We start from the raw sequence: 23,924 nt of genomic DNA on the forward strand, positions 1-23,924 counted from the left end.
AATTAACTGCTTCTAGTAATTTGGAATTCAGTTCCCAAATTGCACATCTGTCTTGAGATTATTGGACTTGAAATTCAAAATATCTGGAAGGCACAAGGTTTTTTACATTTCATCCATGTATGGAGAACCTATTTATTTGTCAGGAAGACATAACAGTCTTATTTCTCCATTTATTTCAGAGTTGAGAATTTCTTATTGTGTGACTTGTTTAGGTTTCCCATTCAGCTTTAATTGCACTGAGTAAAACAGATTCAGTTTAGGTTTAAGTGAACTTGCCCCAGAAAGCTAGTAATGTAACCAATATAGGTACATTTCCCATATGCCTTTCCATATGTACCTTGCACATACATATGCTCTTGCATATGTATGTGCATATACTTAATAAAAGGGTTTATTAAGTTACATATCATACAGATTTAGCAATGACTTATTGGACCATAATGGAAATTCATATATAATGAGTATCTTTCATTTCATAAGGTTTAAAAAACTGGGCAGCAGTTCAGACTCCTGGTTTGATATGTGCTTACTCAGAAATAAAACCATTCAGCTTAAAGAAAAACTATTTTCATTGCACTGGCCCATTAGCATTTAAAAATAATCAAGAAAATAATACATTTGTTAAAATACACCAAAAAGTTAGAAAAAACACAGCAAGCTTTCCGAAACGTCTGAAAATTAAAAGAAATGCAGAAATAAAATGGGGAATCTAACAGATTATGACTCAGTATGGTGAATTTTGTAATTTCATTATGCAAACAAAATCATTATTTTATGACACATAAATACACCTTCTTAGATTCTGTGAGGCAGTTAAAATAATTCTGTTCCATCTTGCTTTCAATTAGGGATGGTTGTTTTTTGGGTACACATATTGGAAGAATGGAGGTTTTTCTTGTGTAATAAATATGGTTTTAATTGTAGGAGGATTTTTATATGATGATGACATACCCCACTCAGCCTACAGATTGAAATCAATTTTTAAAACTATAGGATTGTGGGCAAATGGGAAAATGTTTAGCATAATTTTTGGGGGGGCTAAAGTCGGTTCCTAGCCAAATTCAGGATTCACTTTTGTCAAATAACCTACAGGCCTCAATGTAAAATGAAAACACAGTCTAACTCTAGTTAATCTTATAATTAGAAGAGTTTTTCAATCATAGCTGTTAAACTAAAGATCCAAAGTTTTAGTTGTAATATCAAATTATTACAGTATTTAGCTAAAGTAGAAAACCAGTTTGATGTAATGATTAAGACACCAGGCTACAAATTACTGTACCTGAATTTGAGTCCTTCCTTAGGCACAAAGCCAGCTGGGTGATATTGAGCCAATCACTTTCTCTCAGCCTTAGGAAGCAAACAATAGCTAACCACTTCTGAAATCTTGTAAAGAAAACACCAGGTAGCTGCCAGGGGTTAACATTGACTCCAAGGTCCACACATACACAGATATGTCATCAAAATAATACATTTATTATGTCAAAATCAAACAACATTTTCAGCTCAGAACACTGACCCAATCATACTAAATATAATTCAATATTCAAATTGTCTAAAACATTATAAAGTTGAGAAACCATCTTCATCCTCTCCCTTCTTCAACTTCAGCACTAAAAAAGGCATTCAACTGAATATTTTTTAAGTACTGTAATGCCATTTATTTAATCTTCAAAATATTTTAACAGCCGGTCAAGCCATTTATTATCCAATTGCAAATGAAAGGGACGTTTTCAAGGTTTTAACTACATCGGCTTCAAATCTTTATCACAATGAAAAGATGTTATCAAATCCAAATCAATAAAGACAAGAATAGTAAACCGATGCCCTTATAAATACCCTCCAAAAGAATTCCTGTCTCTTTTAAGACTGATGGGAATTTGATATATTTCACAATTCTGAGACTGACTCTTTTTTTGTCTAAATAATTTATACGAATGCTGAGATGAGGCTGCCCTGTACCAGTTCTATATATATTTCTTCCTACTTTGAGTCAAAACAGTTGCACATATTTATTATTTGCCTGTAAGTTAATTTTGCTATACAACGATGACTTGTTGTTTGAGAGGAGAAAAGATGGTGAACTTGCTCAGGGAGCTATTTTAAAGGTCAGGTTGCTTCTTTCCCAATATCTCCTGCTGAGAAAGGAGAAGCTGGTAAAACATTGTGCAAGGGGAACCATACAATTCCACACACCAGAGAACTCACGACAGATAACTAAAATGACCAGACTGAGGAGCCCAGCCGTCAAATCTAACTTAGTGCCTTCTTTAATATTTAACCATGATTCTTAATTCAGTGGTTATGTTCTCAGAAAGTGGTTGTCATGTCCAAGGAAACCAGGGCATCAAGAAAGGCTCCATCTTAGACTAGTCTCTGTACTGAAGTATGAATTAATGAGCATATTGTAGGGCTGTAGAATGTCATTTCAGCTTCCAGTTTCCAGGAACAATTGAATGAAGCATCATTACCAAACCATTGAGAACTAGGAAGAGGAAAATTTGTCCACAGGATTGTGCAGATATAAAAGTTAAGCGCTGCAAAGATGCACATAATAATATACTGTAGCTGGAAACTTATATTACAAGAGAACCAGTGGTGAAATCATTTTTTTTTTACTACTGGTTCTGTGGGCGTGGCTTCGTTGGGGTGGGGTGGCTTGGTGGGCATGGCTTCATGGGCATGGCAGGATACAGCAGGGAATGATACTGCAAAATCCCCATTCCCACCCCACTCCTGGGGGAAGGATATTGCAAAATCTCCATTCCCACCCCACTCCTGGGGGAAGAATATTGCAAAACCTCCATTCCCACACCATTCTGGGGCCAGCCAGAGGTGGCATTTGCCAACTACTCAAAATTTCCATTACCAGTTCTCCAAACTACTCACAATTTCTGCTACCAATTCTCCAGAACCTGTCAGAACATGCTGGATTTCGTCCCTTAAGACAACTAATGTAAGCTATCGCTAAAAGCCATGGGATTGCATGTGTCTCTCCCTCACCCACCTTATAAGAAGTATGTAATATTAGCCTGAACAACTGAAGAAGCTTCCTGGATGAGAAGCAAAACATTTTCTAGAAAAAACTAAGACGGTCCAGTTGTCTTTTGAACAGCATCTTTGGGACAGTGAGCCTCTTTTATTAATTGGAATCAATCCCCACATTAGAGAACTCAAGTGGGAGCTGTCAACAAGAAAGGGATCAAAACAAGATGTATCACAGAAGAAATCGATAGCAGCACATTTATGGAAACAAAAGGTTTGCAGAAGTATTTAAAAGGCTAGTTTAATAAGGAGATATCCTCTTTATAATGAAAATGCTGACTGAATAACTACAGTATATAGCACGTAAGTGATGCTTGAGCAGGGTCTGCAAGATTGTCTGGGATGCTACACGTCCTCTTCATGACCTGTTTTCCTGCTACCTTCTGGGAGGAGGCTTTGTGGTATCTGAAGCAGAACATCCAGATTCAGTCACAGGTTTGTTCCATATGGTATTAACCTGGTGAACTCTCAAGTTTCCTCTTTCCACTAAGTATTCAAAATGGACAGTGGTGTGTGTGTGTGTGTGTAACATATTTTTGCTGATAATGAAAAGGAAGGGAGACTAGTATAGATAGATCCATTCAAGCTTATTTGCTCTCGTCAGTCAGCCATACCCTTACTTGGATTTGGACCTTCAGTCTCTGCCTATATATATATAATATATATATACACTATACAGTGATCCCCCGATTATCGCGAGGGTTCCGTTCCAAGACCCCTCGCGATAATCGATAACTTGCGATGTAGCGGCACGGAAGTAAAAACACCATCTGCGCATGCGCACCCCTTTTTCCATGGCCGCACATGCACAGATGGTGGAGTTTGCGTGTGGGCGGCGGGGAAGACCCTTCGGCCGCCCAACAGCTGATCTGCTCCGCAGCACGGCAGCAGCGAGGAGCCGAAGATGGTGTTTCCCCGTTGCCCAGGCAACGGGGAAACCCCATCTTCGGCTCCTCGCTGCTGCCGCGCTGCGGAGCAGATCAGCTGTTGGGCGGCCGAAGGAACCTGGGTCTTCCCACCGCCCAGGCAAAGGGGAAACCCCAAGATCGCTTGCCCGTCACCCGCTCGCCCGGCCGCTCACTTGCCGCTTGCCCGTTCGCCCGCCCGCCTGGCTGCTCGCTTGCCGCTTGCCCGTTCGCCCGCCCGCCTGGCTGCTCGCTTGCCGCTTGCCCGTTCGCCCGCCCGCCTGGCTGCTCGCTTGCCGCTTGCCGGTCACCCGCTCGCCCGGCCGCTCGCTTGCCGCTTGCCCATTTGCCCGCCCGCCTGGCTGCTCGCTTGCCGCTTGCCCGTTCGCCCGCCCGCCTGGCTGCTCGCTTGCCGCTTGCCGCTTGCCCGTTTGCCCGCCCGCCTGGCTGCTCGCTTGCCGCTTGCCGCTTGCCCGTTCGCCCGCCCGCCTGGCTGCTCACTTGCCGCTTGCCGCTTGCCGGTTCGCCCGCCCGCCTGGCTGCTCGCTTGCCACTCGAGAGCAAGAGGGGGAGAGATAGAGAAAGAGAGAGAAGGAAAGAAAGAGATGAGAGAGGGAGGAAGAGAGTGTGAGAGAGGAAGAAGCAAGATAGAGAAAGAGAGAGAGAAAGAAAGATGAGAAAGGAAGGGAGTGACGTCATCGGGTGGAAAAATCGCGATATAGCCTTTCGCAATGATCGGGATCGCGAAACTCGGGGGATCACTGTATATAGTATATGATATATAGATATGTAAGTCTTCACTGGCATATTCTGGTTTCTTCCTGTGTAAGTTTCAGAGATTTCTGGCGACGTTTCGACGAGGTCCAACTCGTCATCTTCAGGCTGGTGCTTCTGTCCTTGTTCAAGAGCGAACACAGCGAGACGTGAGCTGCCTTCCCTCTATAAATACTGGTGGGTGGGTGTGGAGTGCTGGCTCAGCAGCTGCAAGTTGTGTTGAAACTTCCTGGTGAGTCACTGGGGTAACACCTGGGGTCATTGATGTAATTGATCTGGGCTGATTAGTTGATGTTTGTGGATTGGGGGTGATATCCTGAGTAGTTGGAACTTGCAGACTACTTAGCTGTTTTGTAATGTGTGTCTAGGGCGTAACAATTTTGGTTTGGCCGCGAGTTTGTGGTCTGGTCATGTTTATGGTGTTTGTCAGTTTGCTTTGTGTGCGTGTCAGAGGGGGCTGCAACCTTTGGGGGCACTGCTGCAGTTTGGCTTCTGGGTGTTGGTTGTATTTGGTCTGTAGAGTGGGTGTGGGTTTAGGTCTGGTTGAGGTGATTGGTGGCAGTGTCCTGTCTTGTTCTGGGTCTGGTTTCAGTTTGTATGGCTGGGATACGTTTGTTAATGAGGACTGGTTTCCAGATGTCTGGTAGGCGGGAGGTATCATCACATTTGTTCATATTGTGGGATTTTTTTTCAATTTCAATGGCTTCCATGATTATTCTTTTGTTGTAGTGTTCAGTTTTGGAAATTAATTTAGTTCTGTCAAAATCAATTTCATGTCCTGTAGTTCTAAAGTGTTGGAAAAGGAAGGAAGTTTTTTTTTCTTTTTTTAATGCGTTCTTATGTTCTGCAAAACATGCATTTACTTTCCCATTAGTTTGTCCAATATATGTGGCTGGGCAGATTTTACATGGTATTTGATAAACTCCTTGGTTTTCTAGCTGGATATTGTCTTTGGTGTTTCTTAGGATGTTGGCTATTTTTTGATCAGTGCCAAAGGCTGTTTTGATGTTGTGTTTGTGGAACATTTTGCTGATTTTATCTGTGGTGCCTTTGATGTAAGGGAGGAGGGCAATGCCATTGTCCTGTTCTGTGTCTTGGTTCTTGGGGGGGGGGGGTCTCCTTTCGGAATAGGTTGGTGATTGCTTCTCTTTGAAATCCATTGGAAATTAATACATTTTTGAGACTATGTAATTCAGTTTCCAGGTGGTCTTTATCGGCTAGGCATTTGGTTCTGGAGATGAGGGTCTTGGCTACGGAATTGATCTGTGCAGGGTGGTGGTGGAAACCCGAATATGCCAAGAACTTCATACCTGTACCCATGAAAATCTACGAAAACATATTGTGCTTGGGTGAACAAAGCCGAGAGCACCAGCCTGAAGATGACGAGTGTGTGTGTGTGTGTAACAGAATTTCATTTTTAATGTGAGCCAGTGTGCTCAGAGTAAAAAATGACTATAAAGGTTATCTTATCTTATTTTATTTGAATTCACATGACAAACACACGCATGGTTAGCAAGGGCTACCATATTTGATCAGCAAGAGAATTACAAGATGGCAGTCAGGAGAGCTTTCTATATCTTTTTGCTGCTCTCTAATGACTATCAAGAGTTCTGAATATTGAATAGCTATATATTTACAGTATCCCCCTGCTAAATGTACCATTTATAAGGCACTTATAAGGCTTAATGGTGCTTCAGTTTAAGAGGTAATTCAAAGAATACATCAACATTGACCAATTTAGAAACTGTATCTGAAAGTTCTAGTAACTTATGTAATAAAATCAATTACGGCCATCAATGGGATCTTTGCTGCCACTGCCACAGACTACACTGTTTTTTGTTGGAGAGTAGGAGACTCAAGTAAATAGGTTTCCCAAGCTATTTTAATCCTCTCTCTGAACTTGCCACAGAAGTCTCTGAATTATGCAGTGTGGAAAGAAGCCCTAAATAAAATAAGATCTCAATAAGAAGCCTTGTTAAAAAATATACTATAACTAAGAACTCTTTCCAGTTCTGTTTATAGAGAGATTCCTAAAATGAAATGAGTCTCTAAAAATACCATTTGTCACTGAAATTGGCTATTTGATCCTATAGAGAGGAGGGGCTGAGATCAGATGCTAAAAAAAATTGCAGATTGGACAATTTTATATTCAGAAAAGCTTTTTTCCTTTAAAGAAACTCAAAGTTTATTACCTCACCAGTCAGACAATATTCCTAATATCTTTAATGACCAAATTTTCTTGGAAAAAATAATGGACAAATCTAAAAAGGGGCCAAGTCTGAAAACGATCAATAAGGATGGATAGATGGAAGTGTGTGCGCATGGGTTTTATTTGTGTGTATACTATATGTTTATAACTTTGTTTTATAAAGAATTCAAGAATTCAAGCGCAAAATCAAGAGCAATTTTACAAAAGCATATATTCTAATAAAATAATTAAAATCAAATGTAAGCATAAATTTATCTTTAAAAGGTAATTCAATTCCTATATTGCTCATAGGAATGTGAAAGTTTGTGCATTAAGACATTTGTACAATAAAAGTTAATGACTAAAACAAAGAACAAAAGTGATTTTTTTGAAAAATAAATAAGTCTAAAGCAGGGTTTCTGGTTTGGCCTGGTTTGAGCGAGTAGGTAGTGATTGTGGTGTCAGGTTCAGAGAACTACAGTAGGATGGCAGTGTGAAGCTCCGCCCACCCACACTGGCACCATCCCTTCCTGGGTTTTAAAAAAACTTTTTAAAGTCTTTTTTCCCTGGCAGTTCCCATGAAAGAAACAAAGGAAAAGGGGGGAGGGACGAGAAATAAAAAGAAAGGGAAGGGAGAAAGTAAGAGAGAGAGAGAGGTGTTAGGAGGAAAAAATCAGGACTCAATTGGGAGATCACTTGGCAAAGAAGAAAAACAAATGCTGTCGCTTTAAATCAGGAGTCTCCAAACTTAGCCATGTGGCTGGCTAAGAAATTCTGGAAGTTGAAGTCCACAAGTCTTAATGTTGCAAACTTTGGAGGTTTTTAATTGCAGAAGCAAAGTGACATTCAGCAGTGGATTAAAGGAAGGATTCATATATGGTTCTATGTTTTTGAAGTTTGGGGATTTGTGCAATATGGGCTTTGTGTTTCTAAAAGGGTTTGAATGATTCCCATTGTGTCTTAAAGGACTTTCATCCTGTGTCTGGTCTTGAGTGTGAGGCTGCTTATTCTGATTCTGCTACTGTTTTGTTAGTTGCTAAATCTTGCCTTGAGGAAATTTCAAAATATCCCATCTTGAATTGGTTTTCTAGGGATCTGTTTGCCTGCTTTTGTGCATTAAGCCAAACTTCAAGTCTTATAGTTGGTCATTATCTCATTATCTCTAACAGGCAGGAATGTGGAATGAGCTTCAGGAAGGTTCTTCATTAGCAGCTTGATTTTTCCTTGTTTTTCTGTGAGCCTTTTATTATAAGTAATATTTTATTTGGGTGGAGTTGGAAAGGAATAAAAAAGAAAAGAAAGAAAGAAAGAAAAAAGAGGGAGGGAGGACCACAAACCTGGCTGGGACTAGACAAAGCTTCAGAGAATGCTTTGAAACAACACAGCAAAGGCTGGAAGGGACCTCAGAGATCATCTAGTCCAGGAGTAGGCAAAGTTGGCTCTTCTATGACTTGTGGACTTCAACTCCCAGAATTCCTGAAGCAATCATGCTAGCTCAGGAATTCTGGGAGTTGAAGTCCACATGTCATAAAAAAGCTAACTTTTCCTACCCCTGATCTAGTCCAATCCCCTGCTCCCTGGCAAAATGGACTACTAAATTGCCTGTACCTACCCAGTCACATGACAACTTGGCCACACCCACCCAGTCACATGACCATATGACCATGCCCACCTGAAGTCACACCCACTTGACCTTCAAGCCACATCCCCAAAATAAGTCACGCCCACAGAACCGGTAGGAAAAAAATTCACATTTCACCCGTGGTCTAAAGGTTAGTTTTCTGATATAAGAAACTGTCCTTTATAACAACAGATGTATGGTCACTCTATTTCCACCCTGGTAAGGTGCTGGAGAAGGAAACTTTCCCCGTGAACATTCCCCATGAGAGCTACATAGAAACATGGAAACATAGAAGATTGACACCAGAAAAAGACCTCATGGTCCATCTAGTCTGCCCTTATACTATTTCTGTATTTTATCTTAGGATGGATGGATGTTTATCCCAGGCATGTTTAAATTCAATTACTGTGGATTTACCAATCTGGAAGTTTTTCCAAGCATTTACTACTCTTTCAGTAAAATAATATTTTCTCACGTTGCTTCTGATCTTTCCCCCAACTAACCTCAGATTGTGCCCCCTTGTTCTTGTGTTCACTTTCTTATTAAAAACACTTCCCTCCTGAATGTTATTTAACCCTTTACCATATTTAAATGTTTTGATCCCTTCTGTCCTCCAGACTATACAGATTGAGTTCATTAAGTCTTTCTTGATAAGTTTTATGCTTAAGACTGTTCTGTCGAGCTCTCTGGTAGAATCCTTCTGAAAATGCACAGATACAATTTCAGACACACACTTTTGAAAATTCAAAACAATGTTCTTTATACTGAAAATGCAAATAAACGAAGCACTCTTTTTATATAGCAAAGAGCACTTGTCTCCAAACAAACTGGTAATTTGTACAAGTCCCTTATCAGTTCTGTGATACTTAGCTTGCAGCTGTGAGGCAATTCACAGTCTTTCTTCTTTCACAAAGTGAAACACACTTTGCTCTGATTTAGTTTCAAAGCGGGAAAAATCAGTACACAAAGGTCAAAGTCAGCAAAGCAGTCACGAAACACAACAATCAGATAATCCTCCACAATGGCCAAACCCACAGGCTGCTATTTATAGCAGCCTCACTAATTACCACAGCCCCACCCAACCACAGGTGGCCTCATTTTCTTTGATAATAATCTCTCAGTTGTTGCTGCCTGTGCATTGCTTTCCGCATGTGTGGCTGTATCATTAACTCTTGTTCCAAGGAGGAGCTAGATAATTGATCTCCTTCTGAGTTGTCTGCCACACTCTTCTCCTCCCTGTCACTCATGTCTTCTTGGTCAGAGGAGCCTTCATCAGCTGATTCCACTGGGAGCAAAACAGGCCTGCAGCATGTGGATGTCTCCCCCACATCCACAGTCCTTGGGGCAGGAGCTGGGCCAGAGCTAACCACAACAAAGACCTTCCACCATTCTTGTAGCCCGTCTTTGGACCCGTTCAATTTTATCAATATCTTTTTGTAGGTGAGGTCTCCAGAACTGAACACAGTATTCCAAATGTGGTCTCACCAGCACTCTATACAGCGGGATCACAATCTCCCTCTTCCTGCTTGTTATACCTCTAGCTATGCAGCCAAACATTCTACTTGCTTTCCCTAGTACATCCCAGTAGACCGTCAAAGGATGCCTGAATGTATGATAGAAATCTGAAACTCTTTCATTGCAATAGCACTGCATGCCAGTGATTCCTTGTTCAATACCTGGCAGCTGTGACTAAAAAAAATCAGTAGCAGCTGATGTGAAAAGGCTGTCCCAATGACCTTTGACAGCTACAGCCAATGCAAACAGGCAGTCATAGACTATAAATCCTATCTAGTATAAGTCAGCTTCCTAGCATCCCTTTAAGCTTCTGCTCGTTCTTTCCCCAAAGGAAATGCTACTTAGGAACGGCTTGAATTCTGTTTCCAAAAGGTGCTTTAGAGTACACAGGGGGATAAATGCAGCATCTCTCTGCAACTCTCTATAGCAAGGGGGTCCAAATCTTTTTTCAAGCTAAAGAATCTGTGGTTAATTATAAAGAATGTTTTGGATTACCTCTGATTAAGAAGCCAAATCCTAAAAATGGCAAACTGGCAATAAAACGAAACTGCTGCTTCTTGCAGTTTACGATCAGTATCGAGTGTTAGAGGTAAACTGCAAAATTAACATTACAGTGGGTGTATTAGCATTATTACTGTAATGTGTTTACTATAAAATGTAAATGCAAAGATTCCATTTTAAATTCACGATTAAACCTTGGATTTCACAATAATATCAATAATATCTCAAGACCTAAAATGGTCACCTAACATCAAAAACATCATCAAAAAAGCACAACAAAGAATGTTCTTTCTGCGCCAGCTCAGGAAGCTCAAACTGCCCAAGGAGCTGCTGATACAGATCTACAGAGGAATCATTGAGTCTGTCATCTGCATCTCTATAACTGTCTGGTTTGGTGCTGCAACCCAACAGGACCGACACAGACTTCAGAGGACAATCAGAACTGCAGAAAAAGCAATTGCTGCCAACCTGCTTTCCATTGAGGACCTGTATACTGCACGAGTCAAAAAGAGGGCGGGGAAAATATTTACTGACCCCTCACATCCTGGACACAAACTGTTTCAACTCCTACCCTCAAAACGTCGCTACAGAGCACTGCACACCAAGACAACTAGACACAAGAACAGTTTTTTTCTGAACGCCATCACTCTACTAAACAAATAATTCCCTCAACACTGTCAGACTTTCTACTAAATCTGCACTTCTATTCTACTAGTTTTTCTCATCATTCCTATCACCCATTTCCTCCCATGTTGACTGTATGACTGTAACTTGTTGCTTATATTCTAAGATTTTTATTAATATTGCTTCTTCATTGCTTATTTGACCCCTATGACAATCATTAAGTGTCGTACCACATGATTCTTGACAAATGTATATTTTATTTTATGTACGCTGAGAGCATATGCACCAAGACAAATTCCTTGTGTGTCCAATCACACTTGGCCAATAAAGAATTCTATTTTATTCTATTCTAATTTGGGATGCTAATATTTCAGTCAAATCAATATTCAGTGACTGGGAAAGGATTGCTTTTCCATATAAAAATAGTAATGTATGCTTTTCACTGAATTTGACTGAATATTCTCTCTCACCTACTCTCTCCAGCTCCCTCACCCTTAGTTGTTTTTTGATTTTTAATGGAATTTCAACCAACAAATGCTCTGTCCTACACATTGGCAAAAAGAATCAGAACACCAAAAACAAGCTGAATAAACAAGACCTAGCAGATAACCCTCATTCCGTAAAGACCTTGGAATACTCATTTCAAATGATCTAAGTGCCAAAGCCCACTGCAATAACATCATCAAAAAAGGCTTCACAAGTTGTTAACCTAATCCTACGTAGCTTCTGCTCTAGTAATCTCACACTACTAACCAGAGCATACAAAATCTTTGCCAAATCAATCCTTGAATATAGCTCATCTGCCTGGAACCCACACTACATTTCAGACATAAACACTTTAGAAAATGTCCAGAGATACTTTACTAGAAAAGCCCCCTGCCATTCTTCCACTCGTAACAGAATACCCTTCGCAACTAGAGTTACAATCCTAGGTGTAGAAAGCTTAGAACTACATTGTCTTAAACACGACCTAAGCATAGCCCATAAAATCATCTGCTACAATGTCCTTCCTGTCAACAACTACTTCAGCTTCAACCACAGCAACACACGAGCACATAACAGATACAAACTTAAAGTAAACTCGACTGCAGGAAATATGACTTTAGTAGCCGAGTAGTTGATGCATGGAACTCACTACCAGACTCTGTAGTATCATCACCTAAGCCCCAAAACGTTACCCTTAGACTATCCACTGTTGACCTCTCCTGATTTCTAAGAGGTCAGTAAGGGGCGTGCATAAGTGCGCCAGAGTGCCTTCTGTCCCCTGTCCTAATGTTTCTCTTTTAATAGTATCTCTACAAGGGGCTACCTTTGAAGAGTTTTCGGAAACTTCAGATCGTGCAGAATGCAGCTGCAAGAGCAATTATGGGCTTTCCCAAATATGCCCATATTACTTCAACACTCCACAGTCTGCATTGGTTGCCGATCAGTTTCCGGTCACAAGTGTTGGTCATCACCTATAAAGCCCTTCATAGCACCGGACCGTGATACCTGCGAGACCGCCTTCTGCCGCATGAATCCCAGCGACCGGTTATGTCCCACAGAGTGGGTCTTCTCCGGGTCCCGTCGACTAAACAATGCCGTCTGGCGGGACCCAGGGGAAGAGCCTTCTCTGTGGCGGCTCTGACCCTCTGGAATCAGCTTCCTCCGGAGATTAGGACTGCCCCCACTTTCCTTGCATTTCGTAAACTCCTCAAAACCCACCTCTGACATCAAGTGTGGGGGAACTGAGACATCTCCCCCTGCCTATGTAGTATTTGTGTATGACAGGATTGTATGCATGTTTTTATATATTGGGTTTCCTTGTTTTTAGACTTTTAAATGTATTATCGTTATTTTTAGATTTTAATTATTAGATTTGTCATCATGTACTGTTTTTATCACTGTTGTGAGCCGCCCCGAGTCTCCGGAGAGGGGCGGCATACAAGTCTAGTAAATCAAATCAAATAAATCATGTATATAAATATTATTATATCTTTGTATACCACCAACAGGTATTTGACGAATAAAATAAATAAATAAAATAAAATAAAAATAAAATAAATTCCCAACTGCTTTGACTGGGAGAAAATTCTAGATATTTTATTTTGACACATGTAAAAAATACCAGGCACAGGTTATTTCATAGGATTGTAAATCGGAAAAACTCTTAAATGATCATTTATATTAGCTCTTCTCAGTATAGGGCAGGGTTGTCCAGCCCCAGGCCACGGGCCACTATTGAGTCGTGCTCCTTTTGGAACCAGGCCATATGAGTAGCTGGGCAGTGCACATGCACACAGGCATAGATTGACTAGCATAAGCCGCCCCGGGTCTGCGGAGAGGGGCGGCATACAAATCTAATAAATAAATAAATAAATAAGTGGTGGCCTAGCACGCTCATACACACATGCACAGCTCAGCTTGTACAAGCAGTAAGCCAGTTCTCCTCTCCTGCCCCACTAGGCTACCAAACAGCAAAGAATGGGGACTGCTGTGCTCGAGCATCTGTGACAAATGAAGAACTCCAGTGAAGAAGAACATACCCCTTTATTTAAAAAGAAAAAAAGAAATTAGTGCCCAGCATACTGTATATATCCTTTAGGTCAAAAAAAGTGTAAGTCTTCTTATTTCTCCATGGCAGTGTTTTTCAACCAGTGTGCCGTGGCACACTAGTGTGCCGCGAGACATGGTCAGGTGTGCCGCGAAGCTCAGAGAGATAAAAAGCAAGAGAGAGAAAAAAAGAGAAAGAAAGCAAGAGAGAGAGAAAGAGAACAAGAGAAAGAAAGCAAGAGAGAGAGAAAAAGACATAGAGGGAGGTAAGGAGGGAGAGAAAGAGAGCAAAAAAGAGAGGAAGGAAGAGAAAGAGGGATGGAGAGAAAAAGAAAGGGAGAGAGAATTTTTTCTCCAAACTTTTTTTAGCCCCCCCGCCCCCGCCCCGCTCAATGTGCCCCAGGGTTTCATAAATGTAAAAAATGTGCCGCGGCTCAAAAAAGGTTGAAAATCATTGCTCCATGGGACAGTTCCCAACTCCCAGCAACAGCTGGTTAAATAAACTCAATGTAAGATCAGGAGGAAATCCTGTCATCCAGAGAATTTGGAGATACAAAAGACTCCCTCTTTCTAGTGAGATTTGTTTTTTCACATCTTCTTCAAACAAGGTTAACATTGAGCATGAATTCTGATGGCATCAAACAAATTAGAAGCATTCGTTTAAATAATTCCAGCACTTTCCACCCTCGTGATTATACATTATTCAATTACAGCTAAATAAAGAATGAATGCTTTTTAAAATAATTTGCTCAAAAATCAGTGAATATAAAAAAAATTCTGCCTAGCTCTACTTTCTGCATTTTTATTAATATCAACATATTTTGAGGATATATTTTTTTGTTTTGTTTTTCTCCATGTTGCCTCATAACTTCAGGTTTATATTACATTTTTTCTTCTTTTAATAAATTGCTAGAATTTTTAAAAAACTATGTTGTATTCCAAATCTTAACTTCCTGAATCAAGAATAAAGAAAATACAGAGTGAAATTACAATATTTCACTTCATACTTTCTTGCTTTCTAATAATTTTGAGAGTTTTTTCCACTGGATCCCCTCAGACTGACTTAAAAAAAGGTATTTGAGAGCTTTTAGAACAGTGGTTTTCAACCTGGGCCTCGGGACCCCCTTGGGGGTCGAATGACCATTTCACAGGTGTCATCTAATACCATGGAAAAAGTCAAATTTCCCATGGTGGTAGGAACTAAAGCTTCTATTCTGGCTCCTTGGAACATATTTTTACAATCCGACCAATCAGGCGTTTACAGTAGGACCCCTTTGGGGGGTTAAACAACATTTCAAAGGGTCACCTAAGACCATAGAGAAAGACTAATTTCCCATGGTGTTAGGAACTAAAGCTTCTATTCTGGCTCCTTGGAACATATTTTTACAATCCGACCAATCAGGCATTTAGAGTGGGTGTCCCTCTGACCTTCTTGCCAATCAGCTTAAAGCTCTGTTGGGAAAATTGGCACTAGACTTATGGTTGGGGGTCACCACAACATGAGGAACTGTTTTAAGGTGTGGCAGCATTAGAATAGTTGAGATCCACTGTTTTAGAATAACCTTCCTTACAGGATGTTAGGCAACTTGAAATATGTAACAAAGATACAGTTAGTGATCCTGTAGAAATTACTACTGTAATTATGCATTGACATTCAGATTCATTCACAATATTGGGAAGTCTCAGAAACTATTTTAATTGAAGAATAAGTGGCAGAATTGAGTAAATCTTTTTTTTTTATCACCATTTTGTAGCTCGGAAAATTATCTGTTCTAATATTAATCATTAATTCCTTGGATGTTATTTTTAATTATTGTTGCTTGACTCATAGGTGCATTGTATATATCATATTTGCACTGCACAAATATACTGCTCATTTTAAGTCACTGTCAGATCTGAGTCATGGCCAAAAAAAGAAGATAGATCAGAACAAAAACAGTTTCTATCATATGATTATTTGTGCAACATGTAAATTCAAAATGAAATGTACCATGGTTGACTCACTTAATTTAATTTTCTGGATTCGCATAAAATGCAAAGTCACTTGGCCTGGGTGTATTAAGCTAAAACATAGTTAACTAGTTTATGGCTTAATAAGGTAGGGGATCATAGCCACTGATTGTATTTTAAGTTTGTTTGCTTGTTGGATTTATATGCTGCCCGCTCTTAAGACTCTTACAAAACAATACAATATAGTAACTTAAATCCAATTAATTTAAAACTAAATATATTAATCTAAAACCCACTCAAACAGCAACCATACCTGACATTCATCGGCCAGGGGGCTAGAGTCTAATCACCCCAAGCCTGGCAACACAGGTGATTCTTAAGACTCCTGCAGAAGGCAAGGAGGGTGGGGGCAGTACGAATCTCCAAGGGGAGCTGATTCCAGAGGGGCCCCCCCACAGAGAGGGCTCTTCCCCTAGGCCCCGCCAAGCGATATTGTCTAGTTGACAGGACCTGGAGAAGGCCAACTCTGTGGGACCTGAGCGGTCACTGGGACTCATGCAGCAGAAGGCGGTCCCGCAAGTAATTTGGTCCGATGCCATGTAGGACTTTATAGGTCATTACCAAGACTTTCAATTGTGTCCGGAAGCCAATCAGCAGCCAATGCAGTCCACAAAGTGTTGGGGAAACGTGGGCATGCTGAGGGAGGTCACTCATCCGGCTGCATTTTGCATGATTTGTAGTTTCCAAACTCTCTGCAAAGGTAACCCCATGTAGAGAGCATTGCAGTAGTCGAATCTCAAGGTGATAAGGGTGTGAGTGACCGTGAGTAGAGACTCCTTGTCCAAATAGGGCTGCAACTGGTGCACCAGGCAAACGCCCCTCTCACCACAGCCAAAAGATGATTTATTTATTTTGAAATGAAGTAGACCACATGTAGGCGTCCCATGATGATTTCTCGGGGTCGAAGTAGTCGAGAGCCCGGCCGATCTGGAGGTTATTCATTCTTGACACGTGGATTCTTCGGTTCTCTCGTCGCCAGTGAAATGAAGTAGACCAGACAAGCACTTTGAAAGACGGTTCCTTTATTAGCTCTTTTTGCAAGTGACTCCAGCGGGGAACTCGTCTGAGCTGTCAGTGTCAAAACAGCTCTATTTATACTCTTTGAGGCTCGCGCCTAAAAGGAACTGTCATGCGTCTTAACCAATCAGACGCGACCTTGGTTTATTTACATTCTCTGCCCAGAGACAGCATTTTTACAGTATTTTTCCTTATACAGACTTAACATATTTATTTTATTTTATTTATTTATTTATTAGATTTGTATGCCGCCCCTCTCCGCAGACTCGGGGCGGCTAACAACAATAGTGAAACAACATATAACAAATCTAATATTTAAAATAATTTTAAAAACCCTAATTTAAAAAACCAAACATACACACAAACATACCATGCATAAATTGTATAGGCCTAGGGGGAAGGGCCTATCTCAGTTCCCCAGTTAGCTGTGGATCGAGGAGGACGCCCAAGTTGCGGGCCCTCTCTGAGGGGGTCAAACGTTCCACCCCCCCCCCCAGTGATGGACGGACAGATGGAAGTTACCTTAGGAGGCAGAACCCACAGCCACTCTGTCTTGTCAGGGTTGAGTCTGAGCCTGTTAACACCCATCCAGACCCTAACAGCCTCCAGACACAGGCACATTACTTCCACTGCTTCACTGTGTTGCTGTGTTTTTAATTGATATCTTAGCAGATGTCACTACTTGGCCAACTTGGTCTGTGTTTTGAAGCTACACAGGCTTAGTGCTTGGATAGGAGACCACCAGAAAATTCCGGGTTCTAAGATGGACTGATGAATAAATCTATGCATCTATACATTCTAGAATAATGAGAGTAAATATCCGCACATTGTAGAATACAAAGTCAGATGATTTGTATTGTTGTCAAGAATGTGACAAAGGAAGCTGAGCACAACTCAAAGGCAATTTTACAGGGCTACCAGATTTGGACTTTAAAACTCCAGACAACCATTAGATGGCAACACAGTAATAAAGAAAATATTTTTGTTGTCATTTCATGATGATCCAGGTTTTTGCAAGACTAGATCTTGAGCTTTTAGTGAAAGGGCAACAAATAAAAATGTATTTATTCAATCAGTTTGAATAGTTGTCCAACTCAGCATGTGATTCTGGGTGGTAGGCAATAATGAAATAAAAACCACAACAAATACAAAAATTAAAATACATAGCATCAAGGAAGTATTACAGCCCAGTAACTAACATATCCAAGAGATAACTCTCTTCACATATTTAGAACTTTAGGGTTGGCTACAGAACCAGCTTTTTAATGCTACATAAAAAGCTTGGTTAGCCCTGATCATCAAAGAGAGAATAGCCCAACAATGAAGCAGCAGAAAAAGTATGTCTTCTGGGACCTACATACTGGCATTCCTTAATTGATGGGCCAGGATTTGATGGCTAGAAACAAACAGACTGAGACAATCCTGCAAATAACCCAATCTGAAGCCATGAAGGGCTCTAATAGATCTAACTAACACCTTGAATTACACTCATAAGCACAATGGACACCAATCCAGCTCATGAAGTAGTGATGTTATATGTGCCAAGTATCCAACACCTACATGGTAATAGGTCAGCCTCATGTAGAGCAAATTGCAGAAGTCTAAACAGGAGGTCACAAGGTCACATGGGTGATATTGAGCAGGGCCTCCCAATCCAGGATTGGGCACAACCTGAAATTGTGTAAAGGCCCCCCTAATCATGGCTACCACTTGCTCTTCAAGCAGATTGTGCACTGCCACCATTATCATTTGGATAATAGGATGTCATCCTATTTTGTCTTGCATAAATAAATGCAACTTTTATCCATGCATTTCTTTTGGTGGTCTACTAATAGGAGAGAAATTCAAGAGCAAACTCAATGAGAGGGAGATTATGATCCCGCTATATAGAGTGCTGGTGAGACCACATTTGGAATACTGTGTCCAGTTCTGGAGACCTCACCTACAAAAAGATATTGACAAAATTGAACGGGTCCAAAGACGGGCTACAAGAAATGGTGGAAAGTCTTAAGCATAAAATGTATCAGGAAAGACTTAATGAACTCAATCTGTATAGTCTGGAGGACAGAAGGAAAAGGGGGGTCATGATCGAAACATTTAAATATGTTAAAGGGTTAAATAAGGTCCAGGAGGGAAATGTTTTTAATAGGAAAGTGAACACAAGAACAAGGGGACACAATCTGAAGTTAGTTGGGGGAAAGATCAAAAGCAACATGAGAAAATATTATTTTACTGAAAGAGTAGTAGATCCTTGGAACAAACTTCCAGCAGACGTGGTTGGTAAATCCACAGTAACTGAATTTAAACATGCCTGGGATAAACATATATCCATCCTAAGATAAAATACAAAAAATAGTATAAGGGCAGACTAGATGGATCATGAGGTCTTTTTCTGCCGTCAGTCTTCTATGTTTCTATGTTTCTATTTGACCCAATATGATCAGATGTAAGAGGAGGCAGAACAATATCCATTTGTGTAGGTAAAAACATTTTAGCTGATGCCACCAGTAGAACAACCAATTATTTAAAATGTATGACTTCTAGCCTTTTATGCATCTAGCCATACTGGATATAAATTAATTATATAAAAGAAATTAATTCAAAATTAATTGAAATGAAGGAAATGCTGCATGAAAATGTTTGTAATGAGAATCTTTAAAAAAAACAAAAAACCACAACATTATCCCGATGTAAAGAACTTTCCAGGAGACTGTGCAAATGGGATTAACCAAAGAGCACAATCCAAAAATGTATTGTTTCTGGATTGTGCTTTTTCCTTTCTTAAGAAATACAAAGATACATTTATTATTGCAAATATAATTACATCTAATACCTAATATGTGAGATAGTTATAAATAGCTTCTGGCTATTCTGTGGATTTGCTCGTTCATACATTTTTATTCCATTCTGAGGTCCTAAAAACACATTCCTGTCCCATCCCCTATAAAACACCAAATCAAAAACAAGGCAAACACAACAAAACTGAAAACCAAATACAGTATACAGTACAATCTTGCCTTTGGGAGCCTATGGATGTTGCATTCCAACTCACAAAACTACTACCTACCAAGTCCAAGACCACTTAGGCTAAGAACTGGGTGCATTAATACCCTATACTTCTGGAGAATTATTGATTGGAGAAAGCTGACATGAGCTACCTGTATACAAAAGAATGATGCATGGGGCTAGCAATTAATGGAATGATACATCCAAATCCAGAGAGGAAAACTACTAGTTGCTGAGAACTGAAGTACCTAACAATTTGCCTGCCTGTCTTCATTACTTTTCCCATTTCTCTTTTATTTCTACATACTTAAATTGAACCTGGAGAAATATTGCTCAGGTTCAACAAAAACGCATGTGCTAACTGAAACCCAATGCTTTTCTATCACAAACAGCATTGCTGGCGTGATCTTTCCTTCTCTTGTATGTCCATAAATCACATTTACAGGCTACCCAAATCAAGCAATTCTGCAGGGCACAGATTGTAAGAAGAAAGTGGGCTAGAGAGAAATTTCTTCATTTTGAAAACTTCAGAAATTAGGTTTATCAAATAAGATTAAGCGAAAGTAGATTTGAGCAGCTGGCTGCAAGTGGTTTTTCAAATAACATAACAAACGTACACAATGTTTTGTTAGAAGGTATCATTATGGTAAACATGTTAAGTAGCATAGATAATTTGAAAAGCAAGGTTAAACCAGTTCATCTACAGTTATTAATCATGGGGCAAATAGTGCCTATATATGTAAAAGTTGAATGGCAGGAATGTAACATTGTGCAAATAAATCATGCAGGGCAACTCTTGCCTCTGTGTTCTCTTGTGGGTTTCCCAAAAGCATTTGGCTGGCTCTACACACTCACACACTTACACACTCAGAGAGCGCTGATGTTCCTCCATATAGAAACTGTAAAATGCAGGGAGTCAGTTCTCAGAAAACATTTCTGTCGTTTAAGCTTCCTTGATTGCTCTTTAAGAAGCCAAACAGTAAATGGACAGGGAAAAGACACCTAAATAGAACTCTGGCAAAACCCCAAAGCTGGAATCTCTGCTTGGTAATATTAATGGAACTGATGAGGCTTTCTCTGGGGAGTAGATGCCATTTTCATTTACTGAGAGATGAGGAGTCATTAGGCTTTCTTGGTTTTTTAAAAAGTCAATCTGCGCTCCAATATACAAATGTTAAGGCCCCAGCTAAAATAATGATTGGATTTATTATGTTGAGGAGTACTTTGTACTGTGCCTTCTTAAATGTCTGTTTTGATGTTGCATTTATTACTGTTTGTCCCTTTTATATGGATAAGCTCCCTTGGGAGAGCGTTTCACCATAAATGTAGGCCAGAAATATTTTAAATAAATGAAAATGTCATTTCTGATTATTGAACTCTTTTGAAAAACTGCTTCCTGATTCTCCTTGGATTGTCAAGAATGTTAGAACTGAACTTCTATCTGGCAGGGGGCTGGGATGGATGCACTTTTTAAAAACATGAAACCTAAAAAAATTACTTATTCTCCTCTCAAAGGCTGTCAAACCAAAATAGAAAATATAACCATTAAAAGTAGTTATGCCAGAATCTGAATTATAACATTAATCTGCCATATAACAAAGGACTCTTAAATTCAATTATTTTGAAAAAACATCTGCTTTTTTCCCAAATATGATAACAATATGACAGCTCTTTCCCCATCATTCAAACATGTGTTTCTAAACAGTTTTCAAATATATGTTTTCATTTTTAAAAAACCAAATATGGAAGTTAATTTATAAGACTGTCAACCCCAATAATACAGAAATAACCATATGCTGAAAAGTGTAGGTGTCCGCTTGGCTCTGTGCAACAAAACAAAGGCATGAAAAGAAAAGATACACCATTTCAAAGTAAGCAACTTTTCTCAGGACATAGATGATACAACCAACTGCAACAGAGAAGAGTCTCCCTGCAATTCACCATGAGGATTTTGCCATATTTTGTGTCCCTGAAAATGTACCTTTTCTCCCGGCTGTGCAATCCTTCCAATTCTCTGCCTGTTCTCCCTCACCAATTTATGTACTTATTAAACCATCTTCCTGTATGGCACAATCTTCCAACTCTGCTGCAGGTCTTGCCACAATAAGATAGAAGTGAATAGTATCTTAAAGCTCTTTATTTCTTACCTGGCTCTGTGCAGTTCTTTTTGTGTGACTCATTATGTGATGCCATCAATTTTCTATTCCTCCATAATTCTGACAGAACACTTTGGTTGACAACAGCTGACTCTTGTCCTGCACAAAGACAGACAATGTATTTGTAAGGGCAAAAAGGAGTTTGGGTTATCCATATATATACATATACATATCATACTTTCCATTAGTAAACCATAATTTGAGAAGTTGCCTCCTACTGAATCAAGCCATTCATACATCTATCATTGCAAATTTTCCACCATATTAGTTTGATAATTAGTCGATAATTTTTTTGACACATATAAATTATATATGGACTGATGCATAATAGAGAAAAATCCCAGAACAAGAGGAGGGTTGAGAGGATGATAAAGAAGAAAGACAAAAAGTGCTATAGTGGTTACAGTCTAGGCTACAGAAATCAGAATGTGCAATGGAGGGGTTTTTTGTACTAATAGAATATAGAATAATCTTTATTGGCCAAGTATTAGTAATGATCAGACACACAAGGAATTTGTCTCCGGTGCATAAGCTTTCAGTATATACACAAGCCACAAAGTGATAAATGATAAGATACAAATGCCTCTCATAGAATTGTGAAAAAGTAAGATATGGCCATTAATACTAATATGCAGAAAGTTTCATCCTGATCATGTCAGTGCTCAGCATGGGAATAATCATTTAACTGTGATGAGCAATAATGCAACATGGTAGACAAATATGGGACTATCTACAGAATCTCAGGGGTTGGGGGTGGGAGGCACTGTGCTTCAGTGGTTCTCCTCCTACCTCTCTGGCCGATCGCAGTCGGTGTTAGTGGGGGGTCAGAGGTCGACTCCGAGGTCTCTCCCTTGTGGAGTACCTCAGGGGTCGGTCCTCTCCCCCTTGCTATTTAACATCTACATGAAACCGCTGGGTGAGATCATCCAAGGACATGGGGTGAGGTATCATCAATATGCCGATAATACCCAGCTTTACATCTCCACCCCATGCCCAGTCAACGAAGCGGTAGAAGTGATGTGCCGGTGCCTGGAGGCTGTTGGGGCCTGGATGGGTGTCAACAGACTCAAGCTCAACCCGGATAAGACGGAGTGGCTGTGGGTTTTGCCTCCCAAGGACAATCCCATCTGTCCGTCCATTACCCTGGGGGGGAATTATTGACCCCCTCAGAGAGGGTCCGCAACTTGGGCGTCCTCCTCGATCCACAGCTCACATTAGAGAACCATCTTTCAGCTGTGGCGAGGGGGGCGTTTGCCCAGGTTCGCCTGGTGCACCAGTTGCGGCCCTATCTGGACCGGGACTCATTGCTCACAGTCGCTCATGCCCTCATCACCTCGAGGTTCGACTACTGTAATGCTCTCTACATGGGGCTACCTTTGAAAAGTGTTCGGAAACTTCAGATCGTGCAGAATGCAGCTGCGAGAGCAGTCATGGGCTTACCCAGGTATGCCCATGTTTCACCATCACTCCGCAGTCTGCATTGGCTGCCGATCAGTTTCCGGTCACAATTCAAAGTGTTGGTTATGACCTTTAAAGCCCTTCATGGCATCGGACCAGAATATCTCCGAGACCGCCTTCTGCCGCACGAATCCCAGCGACCGATTAGGTCCCACAGAGTGGGCCTCCTCCGGGTCCCGTCAACTAAACAATGTCGGTTGGCGGGCCCCAGGGGGAGAACCTTCTCTGTGGCGGCACCGACTCTCTGGAACCAACTCCCCCCGGAGATCAGAACTGCCCCTACTCTTCCTGCCTTCCGTAAACTCCTTAAGACCCACCTTTGCCGTCAGGCATGGGGAAACTAAACATCTCCCCCTGGGCACGTTGAATTTATACATGGTATGCTTGTGTGTGTGTATGTTAGTATAGGGTTTTTTTAAAATTTTTAAATATTTTAATTAATTGGATTATGTATTGGATTGTTTTTCACTTGTTGTGAGCCGCCCCGAGTCTTCGGAGAGGGGCGGCATACAAATCCAAATAATAAATAATAAATAAATAATAAATAAATTTAATTGTCTCTTGCTCAGGAAAGG

General features: G+C 40.5%; 1 protein-coding gene across 1 annotated transcript in view; it reads right to left on the reverse strand.

The window, feature by feature from the left end:
- The window catches only part of SLC24A4 (solute carrier family 24 member 4), a 150,671-nt gene that overhangs the window by 116,074 nt on the left and 10,673 nt on the right, over positions 1-23,924 (reverse strand). The window contains exon 2 of the mRNA XM_070733623.1: positions 21,883-21,990. Coding sequence (XP_070589724.1) covers positions 21,883-21,990 — 108 coding nt within the window. The remainder of the gene's footprint in view (positions 1-21,882; positions 21,991-23,924) is intronic.

This window comes from Erythrolamprus reginae, chromosome 1, assembly GCF_031021105.1.
Source record: "Erythrolamprus reginae isolate rEryReg1 chromosome 1, rEryReg1.hap1, whole genome shotgun sequence".
In the NCBI taxonomy this organism is placed as follows: domain Eukaryota; kingdom Metazoa; phylum Chordata; class Lepidosauria; order Squamata; family Dipsadidae; genus Erythrolamprus; species Erythrolamprus reginae.